The 13,879-nt window shown below is 39.4% G+C and overlaps 1 protein-coding gene across 2 annotated transcripts in view; it reads right to left on the reverse strand.

Moving 5' to 3' along the window:
• Positions 1 to 13,879, reverse strand: part of syt17 (synaptotagmin 17) — a 54,080-nt gene that overhangs the window by 9,201 nt on the left and 31,000 nt on the right. For both annotated transcript variants that reach the window (NM_001103008.1, XM_031892464.1), the window contains 2 exon segments: positions 4,182 to 4,337; positions 9,352 to 9,472. In NM_001103008.1, the coding sequence (NP_001096478.1) occupies positions 4,182 to 4,337; positions 9,352 to 9,472 (277 nt within the window).

The raw sequence follows: 13,879 nt of genomic DNA on the forward strand, positions 1-13,879 counted from the left end.
TACAATTGCCTTGTTGTGCCAGCATCTTTGTATCTAAGCTTGTGTGTGAATGGGCAAGGTTGGCACAAAAACACTGGTTCAGCTTGCTCTAATGAATTGGCCACATGAAGCATAACACAGTGTGCACAAATGTGTGATGTGTGCAACTGACTTTGTCTAGGGAATCACACACCAATGCCATTATCACTGCCATGGGCATGACTGAGCTTGAAGTGACACCTTTTGCAGAAACATGCGTTAGTGAATCCCACACAACTTGTAGTGCATGCTATTTAGTGAATAATGATGATGGAATTCTGGGAACTGTGGGTAAAAGCATTATTATTTTATTAGTTATTTGCACCCATTATTGTACTGAATGAGCCTTGTAGACAGGGCTAGCAGTAGAGATTTAAAAAGGGTAGAAAGATATTGATTTCAATGGCAATTACAAACTTTAAAAATGATTAAAAACATGTAACTAACATATACAGGAATGTTGCTTGACATTCATTTCTTTTCAAATTGTCTTTTTCTATTATTTGGGTGTACCTATTTTTTTAGATGCTTTGTATTTAAGTAGAACCTTTTTCAGGTGACATTGCCTACTCAACAATTCTTCGTCACCTAGAAGCTGCTATCAACACAATTCAATTCAACACCCTGAGAACCACTGGTTGGACATCCCTGGTTTGCCTGCTGGCCCCGGAGCAAATCACAGCATGCAACATTTAAATAACATATTTGCCTTCTATAAGCTTTAGCATGCTGCTAAATATTTAATCTGAATGTATAAAATGAACAGCTAGAAATACACAATGCGCTTTGCATTTTGAAAAGATCATTGCATTAATGCAGTGGAGAGAGCACACGGCCCTTTAATCCCACAGGGTTAAGCACAATAACATCCTTATTAGAAAGAGCTCCATTTTTTTCTCTCTCCTACCCCATGCTGATGATCAAGGCATTGATTGGATGCATCATTCACAGTAAGAGAGACTTTTCATTTTCTGAGATTCTTTGTGAGCTGCTGGCTGGGGAGAGCTTTCAATTGAAGTCTTTTAATATATTAAAGAACATGCGGGCCCCCAGTGACCAAAGAGGTGCTTTCCTCTGAATTATCTTTTCCTTTCAAAATCCTAGTAAAAGGATATCTCAGTTTAAGCAGAAGAAAGGAAATAATGATCAGGAGAAACCACAATTTATATCAAAGTATTGGGTTCTGTACAGGCATTTACAAATGTAACATTATAGTTATTGTCAGTGGTGCATCTTACTGAGCAAATAATATGCAGTAATAAGGATATTGTATTCACCCATCAAAGGGTAGAGTTAGTAGTGGGGCTCTCAACATAATGAAAAAATTACTTTTAGTGCACTCAGCCTGGTGTGAAGGCTAAACTCCCCCCAACTCAATTATGGCCGCTCTATGGCTCTGATGACAGTATTTTGCAATTTCAAAATTAAACTTGGAGCCAACCCATCTGCCATTCTTTACCCAGCACCAAACAATTGCTTTAAATGATAATCTGGTCATTAGTGATGAGCGAATCTGTCCCGTTTCGCTTTGCCATAAAATTTGCGAAAATTCATGAAACGGCAAAAAAATTGCAAAACCCGTTTGTTTGCATTTTTTTGTCGCCCGCCTCTTTTTTTTTTACGTGACTACGCCCTTTTTTGACGTGACTGTGCCCAATTTTTACTCAACCGAGCCCAATTTGACGCGCCGAATTCTTTTGCGCCGAATTTTCACTTAAGTTTTGCAAAACAATTCGCCAATGGCGAAATGCGGAAATTTGCTGCGATTTCATGCCTGACGAAAAAATTCACTCATCACTACTGGTCATCTGAGCATACTGAATTGCATAAAAGGGGGATAGGAATTTGAGTACGAAAAATCCAGTATTTCCTTGCTCTATCAGTCTGCCACTTCCAGGGAAAGTCTCTAGGTTCGGTTCTCTGTCCCAATAAATGTCCCAGTCTTTAAACTGACCACACACAGGATAGGTGCTAAATTGCATAAGTGCAGTTACTAATAGAAGCCAACCTTTGAGTTTCATTTTTAACTGATGGAAGATTGATCAAAACTAACTATAATTGTGTTATTAAGCACATGTGTTTGTAAATGACTTCTGTGAACTTATGACCAGAATAATCAGCTCTTCCATTTAGGTCTCACTCCATAACCTATTGAAAATGATTTAGTTAAAAATCAATATATTATAATTCTGACTATTTAGCTAAATGTCACAGTACGACTTTTCTTTAACAGAGTATTTCCACTGGTCGGAGAAACAGTTGATGCTGGCTGTCAGCCATTGACTGAAGCTGCCTGTCAGTATATGCACAGGAAGATTTTGTCCTAAAAATGTGCAGTATGATGAGATTTTATACAACTTAGTAATATTTTTGCAGTGCAAAGAGGTCCAATGACAAAGTATCAGTGGAAATTATTTTTAAATGCTGATAACTATGAAAACAGTGTTACACAATCTAATAGATAAACAAGTGCAGATGTGGGTGGTGGTGGGGAGAAAGGGCATCAGTTTTGCTGGCCTGGTAGCATCTGATTAATGCACAGTATTAATATATGTATGTAAAACACTAGGGGGCACTACTAATAAATATATTACTTTTTTCTAGATCTATGGGTTTTTGTGCTAAAAGCACGATTTTTTGTGTAAAACAAGTGAAATTTTCACTATACTGTATATTATGCATAAAACCACAAAAAAAAACCACATCTAAAAACTGTTGAGATAATTTAGAAGTCAATGGGAGTTGTCCTGAGCAAATTGTAACAAACTTTATTTAATTTGTTGTATTAGTGGAAATGACTTTATTTGTGGTTTCAAAAAACTTTAACCCCCATTTAAGGTGAGCAATAAATGATACCGGCTGGTTGGTTGCTATGGGTTACTGTTCCTGGGCTACCTTAGTGCCTTTTATTACATAACCCCCAATAACAGCTAAAATCAGAATGTTGATTAATGTGCTTCACTGTATAATAAAACATATTGGGCCTGTGATCACTAAAGAAAATATGAAATCTACATTTTATTTGGAAGTCTAAATTACAGATGAAAACCAATCCACCTCTAGCTTATTATTTTAAAGGCATATCTAGAATCAAGTTGAATATGATGTTAAACAATCTGCACTGCTCCCACATGCCTCATTTTTGTGCCTGCAAAATTATACACATGTAAAGGCTGTGTGAGCAAACACAAATGCCATTCTTTTGTGTGGATGCAATTTACAAACTTCAGTGTTTAGCACTGTAGGCATTTCAGGGCTCACTATTATTGCCCCAAAGCCAAGACAATTTGCCATTATGGTTATTGGCCGTGTAATGAGCTGCCATTGGTTACCAAAGCACCAGAATTCCGTGCAGCCTACAAATTTTGGCATGTTTATATGGCCTGAGAAGTCACCACTACTGTGGTTCCGCAAAGAGAAGGTTAATGCTTGCAATGATGCACATTATTATACTGAATCTGGCTTTCTCTAAGCTGGCTGTCACATCTGCTTGTCTAGAACCTGAAGGAATTGGATAAACAATGTGCTCTCCTGCCTGTCACATTTAACGGCTGATGTGAATCACTATGTTAAATCGAAGAAAAATCTGAATGGAAAGCCCCTGTCATTTTGTATTTTTAAATCACCAACCAACAAACTGTTTCAGGTTTCAGGGACCTCAGATTTGCAGTGCCTGTCACTGAGGTGATGAAAATATTATTATTATTATGGTGAGTCCATATGGTTTAGTCTTGTTGATCCAGAGCAAGGTAAATAACGCCCCATTAAACCATTCCAACTCATTTTTATGCAGGGACACCAATACTGCCATGCATACTTTGCATTTAGAAGATGGTATGTTTTGCATATAGAATGGTCACATTGCCAAAAAAGATGGTGTGATTATATGATACTACATTCCTCTTAAGCAGCCTACTTCTGTAGGAGAGATTCCTAAACCTGTCCTTGGACTTCATTCTTTGTCTTGAGAAAGACACTTCCTGGAGGCACTCACAGACGCAAATGGTAAAACATGTAATTCTGCCAGATGAACATGATGATGCATGACCCACTTAAGAAGATATCTTTAAATCTAACAATAAAGAATGGAGGACAGATTCATGGATAGTTGCCATGGATTTGATTGCTGATGCCAAATAAAGTTATGTAGTTAATAAACATACCAGTGAATACCAAGCTGACATTCTCCAGTTCCTCTTGTGGAACTTTGAAGCTGAAGGACTCATTGTAAAATGGATCAATGGTTCCCCTCATGCATGAAGTCTTCTTTGTTTTTGCTAACTTTAATCCATGAACCAGCTGGATCTTCACAAAAGGATCTAGAATAAATAGGAACATAACACCTTATATTTGGTTTAAATATTTAATTAAATTTGAGCTTGCTGTTTTAGTGATCTAATTTGAAGGGGCAATTTGAACCCTTACAGATCTGTCTCTTCAGACAGCCTGGTTTTCAGAAGGGCTGTCAAAGACAGGCCTCTTCTTGATTGACACAGTGATCAGCCCGTTGCCATATTTACCCCACCCCCTGCATGGAGTCCTCATGCCAGAAGGTGGCAACCCTCTTTAAGAATCTGCTGTAATTATGCTATTTTTTGGTCTTCAGTTTTTAGTTCATATTTTAAATGCCAATAAAATAAACCAATTGTTATTGTTCATCTAAAAACAAAGTGTAATTATTGTGTTGGCAAATGAATTACTCGTTTGTAAAAATGTTGCAGTCACTTTTCTGGGCATGAAGATATGTGGATGAGTACTTCCTGGTACTCACTGGACTCTTTGTATTTCCTTCCTGTCAACAAAACAGCACTCTTGTCATGCTCTGTGACTGCACATCAAGATATTTTTTAACTGTAAGATATGGCAAGATATGTGACTTTCTTTATTCTTATTTCTTTATATTTCTTATTTCTTTATTCATGAAAACCCCTGAATATAACTAGGCAGAACAGTAGGTAAGATGAGAAATTTTAGTTGCAGATACATTTTTGTTATACACTGGTAACCCTGTAAAATGATACTGTACAGTATTTTTAAAAGGACTATATCCCTTTCAGTGATGCAGAAGAGTACAAAAGAGAAGTAGTTTTAGAGGTAATTACTTTTACCAGCTGCTGTAAAACAAAATATGCTTTAAACTTTAAATATCTGATGTATGTCAATGTATTACAAAAGCTGTTGGGAGCTAAAGCTCAAGAGTTCTCAGTGGTAGTTCACAGCAGGCAGAGTGTAACTTAAATGACATGTCTTTTGTAACATAGCAAGTACAAAACCGAAAGGGTAACTAAAGCCTTTACCAGTAGTTATCCTTTATTTATATAGTCCTGGCATATACATATATCATTCACATATTGACCATAATATGCATGAAATATGGCATACAGCTAACCTGTATAACCTTATTTGGATTCCAACTTTCCAACAAATCTACTAATCCATTATCTGTTTTGCTCTGTCATTTCATCTCTTGCCCTAACAGAGATCTTATGTGGGCTTTGTAAACGCGGAGGCTGTTTAGCAACCACTTCCAAGTTTGCAAATGTTATTGTTTGCGACAGCAATCCTGGCTCACCTTTTTCCTACGTTTTGACATCCCAACAAATATAATAATAATTTCATTTGCCACATTGAGGACCCTTCTTAGGCTGATGGCTCATGGGGAGATTAGGCCCCTGTGGTCAATGATTGACTGATTTCCCTCAAATGCCTTCCCACTGGCAATAAAGTGAATCGCTAGCGGAAAAGCATATACCCCGCTTCGTTTCCAAAGTCACACAAGTTGCTTGCAGGAGGAAACTTCATGTGACTTTTGAAAACAAAGTGACGTACTGTATATGCCTTTCCACCAGCGTTTCACTTTATTGTCGGTGAAAAGGCATTTCAGGGATATTAGTCCCTAGTGGTAGCTGGGATTAACCACAGGTAACTAATTTCCCTGTTGTCCATCAGCCTTAGACATGGCCATCTCATTTCTCCACCTAACTTCTTCCTTTGGACTAGTGATCCATTTCCTCTTTCAGACCATCTCCTTGTCATTTTTTATTTTAAATTCTATTCTGCTAACTCTCAGTCAAAAATTCCTGATTCATAACACTGTTGACATACCTGCTCTATCTAACTGTTTCAGTTGTAGCCTCTTCTCCTTGTCAATACTCTGACCTTCAGCACTTAAGGTGGCCATACACGAGCAGATCCGCTCGCTTGGCGATGTCGCCAAGCGAGCGGATCTTCCCCCGATATCCCCACCTACGGGTGGGCGATATCGGGGACCATTTAGGTAAAAAAAATAATAATCCGATCGTTTGGCCCTGGGGCCAAACGATCAGATTATGTGGGCGGCAATGGGGCAGTCGGATCGGGGACCGCATCAACGAGCCGATGCGGTCCCCGATCCAACCAGATTTTCTAACCTGGCCGATCGAGATCTGGCCAATTTCAGGCCAGATATCGGTCGGCCAGGCCGCTCTGCTCTCCCCATACACGGGCCGATTAGCTGCCGAATCGGTCCAAGGGACCGATATCGGCAGCTATAGTCGGCCCGTGTATGGCCACCTTTACTCACATTTCCAATTCCTCTCTAACTTCTGGTACTTCCCCCTCTTTATTTAAACAGGCCTGCAGCAAGCCCATTCTTAACAAGGTTCCACTGGACCCATCCTGGCTATCTAACTATTGCCCTGTCTTTCTCTTAATGCTAGACTCTAAACACCTGTTTTTTCTTATACAGGTAAGAGACCTGTTATCCAAAATGTTAATAAGGAATTTTTTCCGTCTATTCAAAAAAATCATTTAAACATTAAATAAACCCAACATTAAATAAACCCAATTAAGATTATATCTTAGGATCAGGTACAACCTACTTTTTTATTATTACAAATGTATATTTTAAAAAAATTATTACTATTTAATTAAAAATTTGGTCTATGGGAGATGACATTCCATAATTCTGAGCTTTCTGGATAGCGGGTTTCAAGACTACCGATCCCATACCTGTATTTCTTAACTTTCTCTGCACCCATAATCTGCTGGAGTTTATAGATTTAGACCTGTACACTCCACTGAGACAGCCTTATATAGAAATGCAAACAATCTCCGGATTGCCAAGGCCAAAGAACAATAATCTGTTTTCTTTCTCCTAGTTTAATCCTGTATTTTTGATACTGTTGACAATTTCATTCAGTTGGAAATTCTTTTGAAATCCATAATCACACTCCATTCTGTTTCTCTTCCTACATTTCAAATTGCTCATTCTCTACTGCTTTTGCTTATAAATCATTGTCCTCGGTTCAGCTTAGTGTTGGGGTGCCTCAGGGTTCTGTACCTGGCCCTTTTCTGTTCTCTCTGTACACTTTGCCTTTAGGATACCTTGTCTCTTCATTTAGCCTTAAATATTATTATATGCAGATGACATCCAGATATATGTAGACACTAGTAATGAGCAAATTTTTTGTCAGGCATGGATTCTCTGCAAAATTCAGCATTGTGCAATTGGCAATTTCTTTTTTGCAAAACTGCTGCAAAAATTTGCAGTGACAGAAAATTTGCAAAAAAAAAGCCCACTGACTCCAAATGTGAATGAGAACAAAGTCACTTATGTCAAAAAATTAATGGTCATGAACAAAAAAGTAGTGGTCGTGTCAAAAAAAGCGTGCGTATAAGAATAGTTGCTCAGTAGCTACACTTTGTGAATTTTTCGATGTTTCATGAATTTTTCAGTGACGCACAACAGGACAGATAAGCTTATAACTATTAGACACCCCTTCATTAACAACGGACCCTCTAAACACTCTAGATGTCTAACTTCCTTCTAGTTATTTCCTCCTGGATAAATAAACGCCACCTAAAATGGAACTTAGTTATAATAGGGCTTATTGTCTTCCCACCTAAACCTGGCTCTTCTCCTCTTTTTACTATTGGTACAGGTGGCATGACCATTAGCCCTATTTATTTGGCACGTTACCGTGGCATTATCTTTGACCAGTACCGAGCCCTTATAAATCATATTAATGCCTCTGCCAACACCAGAAATTTTTTCTTTGCAATATTGCCAAGATATGACTCTTTCTTTCACAAGTCCATTATATAATGGAGCCATACTCTCAACCCATATTTGTTTACTTTAATATACTTGATAATTTGCAATGACCCCTAAGCTTAGCTTCTTAACAGCTGCTAAGAGCACACTGAGCATGCGAGTGTCACTGACACTTTGCAAGATGATGACCCCTGTGACAAGTTTGAAGTCCAGGATCATTTTCTGCTATTGAGATGCTGAAACATTCAGCTGGTACAGTAAGTACAGTAAAAAAAGTACAGTATAAAATAGGGCATTTATAACCATAATCATTTTTAGGGTTTAGCCCTTTAAACTTAGCCAATCTTCTACTCTCTCCTAAAAGAGAATTTGTTTATTCCCTGGTAAAATCTTTATTATGGTCAAGTAACAGCTAAAACAACAGCATACTAAAATCTTCTGCTAACACTTAAAAGCCCTTCAAGACTCTGCTCCTTATTGTGTTTATGCACTTGTCTGTACATTCCTGGCTCTCCTCCACTCCTCTCAGATCCACACTTGCTGCAATCTCTCATCTTAAACATTGCAGTCTTGCTTCTCCATACCTATGGAATTCCATTTTAAACCATTCAAGAAAAAAAATAGATCCTACCTTTTAGGTCTTTGCACTGAAGGGCCAATGCCCAAAACTTTGTGCAATGTTGCCCTCCCATTTGTGTCTGTATGTTATCCACCCATTTAGATTGTAAGGGCAGGGTCCTCCTTTCTACTGTGTCTTGTACCACACGGCACTTAATCTCTGTATATTTATACTCATTTAAATATTATAATGTTTGTCCTCTCAGTGTGTACTTTTCTACATTGTAAAATTGTACAGTGCTGTGTATACTATTAGCATTATATAAATAAAGTTACACATAGATACATATTATTGCTGTACATTTTCCCAGGTACAGCAGTTCTCTGCAACAAAGTTAACGCCTTCATCCTCCCTACTGGCTTACCTTCTGAGTGTAGCTGGTATTATGCCCTACTCCTGCGGCATGAATGGAATGGCATGCACACATGCACAGCTGAGGCCCAGGGCAGGCACACTAAACAAACAACAGGAGCGCACAAGCTGCAACTGAAATGTGAATTGCATAGGGACAATATATTTACATGCTCAAGGTTACTGTACCTGGGAATCAGTAAAGCGAGCCCTAGGCCACTTAACATGCATTTTGAATGCAATGTGTTTAGGGGCTTTAATGTATGAAAAATTCAGTTTGGTAAATTCATGAGGCTGCAGCTTGACAAAGAAATAGGATGACACCCACCAGATCCCTGGCTCATATCAGTCTGAAGGAGTTGTTTCGCTCTGATAATATCCACATTCAGTCTTCCTGCACTCGGGAGATAATTAAGAGACAGAAGCAGCTCTCCCAGCTCAACTTCATTCTGGAGAGAGAAGAAAAGAAACTGCACTAATAAGAAAGAACAAGGCACAGTATGTGGATCTAAGAAGCATATTCATTTATCCAACCTTTCAAATTAAACCATGTAGATAAAGAAAACACATTACAGGAGATGTTACATGTGCACAGTAAGAAATATTTAAACATAAAAGGATGCATAAATATACTGTTAAATGAGAAGCAAGGCCAAATCACTGGGGGTTCCCCCCACCCAGTTAGGCACTCCCCAGTGATTGTAATTGCTTGCCAGAAACCCCGGGCTGATGCAGGAGAGAACTGCACCGGCCACGGGTTAATGCCCTTCCTTTTAATGGGATCCCAGGGCAAAAAAATGGCTTTTTTGTTAAAATTGGGCTTTTCACTCCACTGCACATGTGTGAAGAACGAAAAAGGAAGAGAATCATTTCATCCCATACACCCTGGCCGGTGCCGTTTTCTGCTAACAGGAGCACAGGCAGGGGGTTTCAGGTAAGCAATTACAATAACTTGGGGATGCCTAACATTTTGGCAGTGATTGCAACTTTCCTTCTCCTTTAATATAAGCAGTGTTTCCCTGGGTTACATGATGGGGGAAGTAATGACAGCCCCAGAAGTGGTGCCTGTAGTAGCTGACACCATAGTGTATATGAAGAAAGGGAACCTGTTAAAATAACGGAAGAATGGATGGTGTAAATAGACGAATACTACAGGTATAGGACCCTTTATTTGAAAACCCATTATCCAGAAAGTTCCAAATTATGTAAAATCCACCATCCATTATAAGCAAATAAATCTAATTTTTAATAATGATTTCCTTTTTCTCTATAATAATAAAACAGTACCTTGTACTTAATCCCAACCAACATATAATTAATCCTTATTGAAGGCAAAACAATCCTATTGGGTTTATTTAACATTTATAGAATTTTTTAGTAGACTTGAGGTGTGGAGATCTAAATTATGGAAAGACCCCTTATCCCCGGGCCCAAGCATTCTGGATAACAGGTCCCATACCTGTACAAGAGAAACTGTTTCCTAGTCTTGTTTACCATTGCCCTGAGCACAAGAGCAAGGTCGGGGTAGGCAGAAGAGGCACCTGCGCAATGGTGGGGGGAGAGCACCAGGCAGGTACCTCTTCTGTCACCTACCACCAGTTCCGGACCCTTTCCCCCATTGTGCAGCGGTCCCTGTAGTGGGCGGGCTAGGGCGCCTGGCCGGCTTGGCCCGGCACTGGAGCAAAGGCCACAAATTTGTATCCCTTAGGGCCCATGCACAGAGCAGTTGTGTTTGAGACAATGGATGGTGCAGGCTGTAAAAGCTTCAGAGCCCATAGCTCGGGTGTTGGGGAACCCGGTACTTAACACCTACCACGGTCAGGTTGAATAACAAACAAGCTGCAAATCTTAGCACTTTGTTCTAGGAACTTGGTGATTCAGTTTTTATACAAACAGCATATAACATGTCTTGATATCATGCCTTGTTGGTTTTAAATAGATAAGAATGATTATTTTGAAGAAAAATAAGTAAAGGTCTAATAATGGGTATCATATTCTGTTTGCATTTTTAGCACTGTCTTTACTCTTTTATTTAAAATCCATATTAAACAGCAGTGATTTCACAAGGTGCTACCTGATAATCAATAGCATTTTTTTAAAGGTCAGTAGATACATCTGTATGCAAACCATTCCTACAACATGACGAGCAAATCTGCTGGTGATGAATGTGCAGGGAATAAAAGCATATCAATATATGGAAAGACACAAAACAGGAAGTGGCAGAGCCTTGTTAAAGAAAAAATATGGCTTGTTTATCAGGACAGTGTGTCTTACATTGATTTGTCTAAAATAGACTGTAAATAATGAGCACATTGCTTATTGTATGTGCAAAATATTCCCTTTATGAGTAAGTACATATTACTTGCCTCATAGCTTTCCACTGAGCAGCATTTTATGGCTTGTAGTGATCATGTACAACTGTATGCCATGCATTGCGTGATGAATGATGTACCTTGTTTTTTGTTTTTTTTGAAAGTATCATTTTTTATTGTTTTTGGTAACATAGAAAGAAGGGAGGGAGGGGGAAGAGGGGGGGGGGCAACGGAAATACACGACTTTTAGGCACAAGTCCAAGTTACAAATAGTGGTGCGCACAATAGTATACAGGAGTTTAACAGAGAGGAGGCATATAATACAGTAGTTTATACACTAGAGCAGGCTTACAGTAGTTGCCACACTGAATGCATTTGATAGAGTTAACTTAACAACCCATGTAAGATGTGGAGGTTAATTGCCTAAGAGCTTCATATCCCTTCGGGTGTGCCAGGGTTTAGCTCCAGCCAAGGGGACCAGATTTTTTCGAATTTCGCGGGGCACCCGCGGGCTTCATATGTAATTCTAATTGAGGGAAGAACTGTATTGATAAGGGTCTGCCATGTTTTCACTGAGGTCGTGTTGTTACCCAGCCAGTTTAGTATCACCGCTTTCTTGACATAGTATAGGATGGTCCGGTACAAGGATCTGGTTTTATTGAGTAACACGAGATCTTCGATCTGGGCCAGCAGGCATATTTCTGGTGTACATAGATTGGGAAACCCCAGGTTGTCTACCATGTATTTGATTACCTTGGACCAGTATCTCTGGATTGGTGGGCATTCCCAGGCTAGATGTAGGAAGGAGGACCCTGTATTATGGCATCTGGGGCATGTAGCCTCAGCATTGCAAATGATGTACCTTGTTACAGGGATACATTTATCCTTCGCTCAGAGCTCACTGGATTGCTACAAAAAGAAGCAGGCCAAGTGATCTGAGTGGGTCTGAACTTCACCCCTCTTGTATTTCCAGTAAAGTTGTCATCAGCGTTATGGTGTGCACTTGCATCTGGACCTCTTGCCTCCTTGATGTATATGCAGGATTCATCATTATGAGGCCTAAGGCCCATATGATTACTCTATATCAGGGATCCCCAACTTTTTTTTTACCCAAGAGCCACATTGAAATGTAAAAAGAGTTGGGGAGTAACACAAGCATGAAACATGTTCCTGTTGGTCCCAAATAGTGACTACCAAATAGCCCTTATGTGGACTGACTAGCCACTGGTTGGGGATCACTGCTCTAGAGAGTGCAGGCATAGGGCATGCTCTACTGGAAAACTGGATCAGACAGCTTGCAACTGCAGCCAGAGATTTCTGAAAAGGAACTGCATGCGTTTCAAGTTAGACTGGCTAACTCACTTTAGCGATACTTTAGTGCTACAATAGCAATGGAAAAAAAAGATAGATGTGTTAATAATGATTAGATGATTCGAAAAAAAATAGATAGTAAATAGAAAAACCACTGTTCTGAAGTCCATCAGATTATTCCATTTCAAAATACTATAAAAGTGAAAATGCTTAAACCATGGGTTCACATAAAAAAGGAGAAATGAATAAATGAACCAAAAAAAATAAATATATACTATCTGGACAGGCTAAATGTGTAACAGGACAGTGGCCAAGACATTAAAGGGGTTCTCCACCTCTTCTCACTGCTACCCAAAACATGATAGGTTATGTTCCCCTGAGTATGTGCCATGCAAAGACTGTGTATCTGTGTGTCTGAATAAGTTGTTGAAAACTTACTGTAATAGCTGCAGTTCACACATAAAAAGTATTCAGGGAGGAGGAGCATTCTTCTCTGCAGTGTGAGTCACAAGGGAGCTCCCCTCCAATGACCAACAGAAACACAGTTACATAGTTACTTAAGGTTGAAAAAAGACCACCAAGTCCACCAAGTTCAACCCTTCCAAGTGAACCCAGCACACACAAACCTATACTAACCAATATATACACTTACATATATAAACCATATATACAAACATTAATACTAACTGTAGATATTAGTATCCCAATAGCCTTGGATATTCTGATTGTTCAAGAACTCATCCAGGCCCCTCTTAAAGGCATTAACAGAATCTGCCATTACCACATCACTAGGAAGGGCATTCCCCAACCTCACTGCCCTCACCGTGAAAAACCACTTACGCTCCCCAGAATCAAAATGTAAACACTTAAGAATGTTTAAGCTTGCTGTGTTATTGTATCCCCAACAACGACATTGCACACACCACAGCGACACAGCCTGGGACTTGCGCATGGAACCTTGGAATGTACCTGCCAGACAGCACATCTAAGAAGGACAAGACGTACCAGGCTGGCAAAATGCTTAAAGGAGAAGGAAAGGTAAAAACTAAGTAAGCTTTATCAGAAAGCTCTATGTAAACACAGCCATAAGCACTCACAGAAATGCTGCACTGACTTCTCTGTCAAAAGAAAGAGTATTTCTTGTTTCTTTATTTTCCTGTGCCAGAGTCTGCGCAGCTCTCTCCTCTCTCCCCTCTCCTGCTTCCCCCTCCCTCAAGAATGCTAAGAACTCCC

This window comes from Xenopus tropicalis, chromosome 9 (genome assembly GCF_000004195.4).
Source record: "Xenopus tropicalis strain Nigerian chromosome 9, UCB_Xtro_10.0, whole genome shotgun sequence".
Taxonomy (NCBI): domain Eukaryota; kingdom Metazoa; phylum Chordata; class Amphibia; order Anura; family Pipidae; genus Xenopus; species Xenopus tropicalis.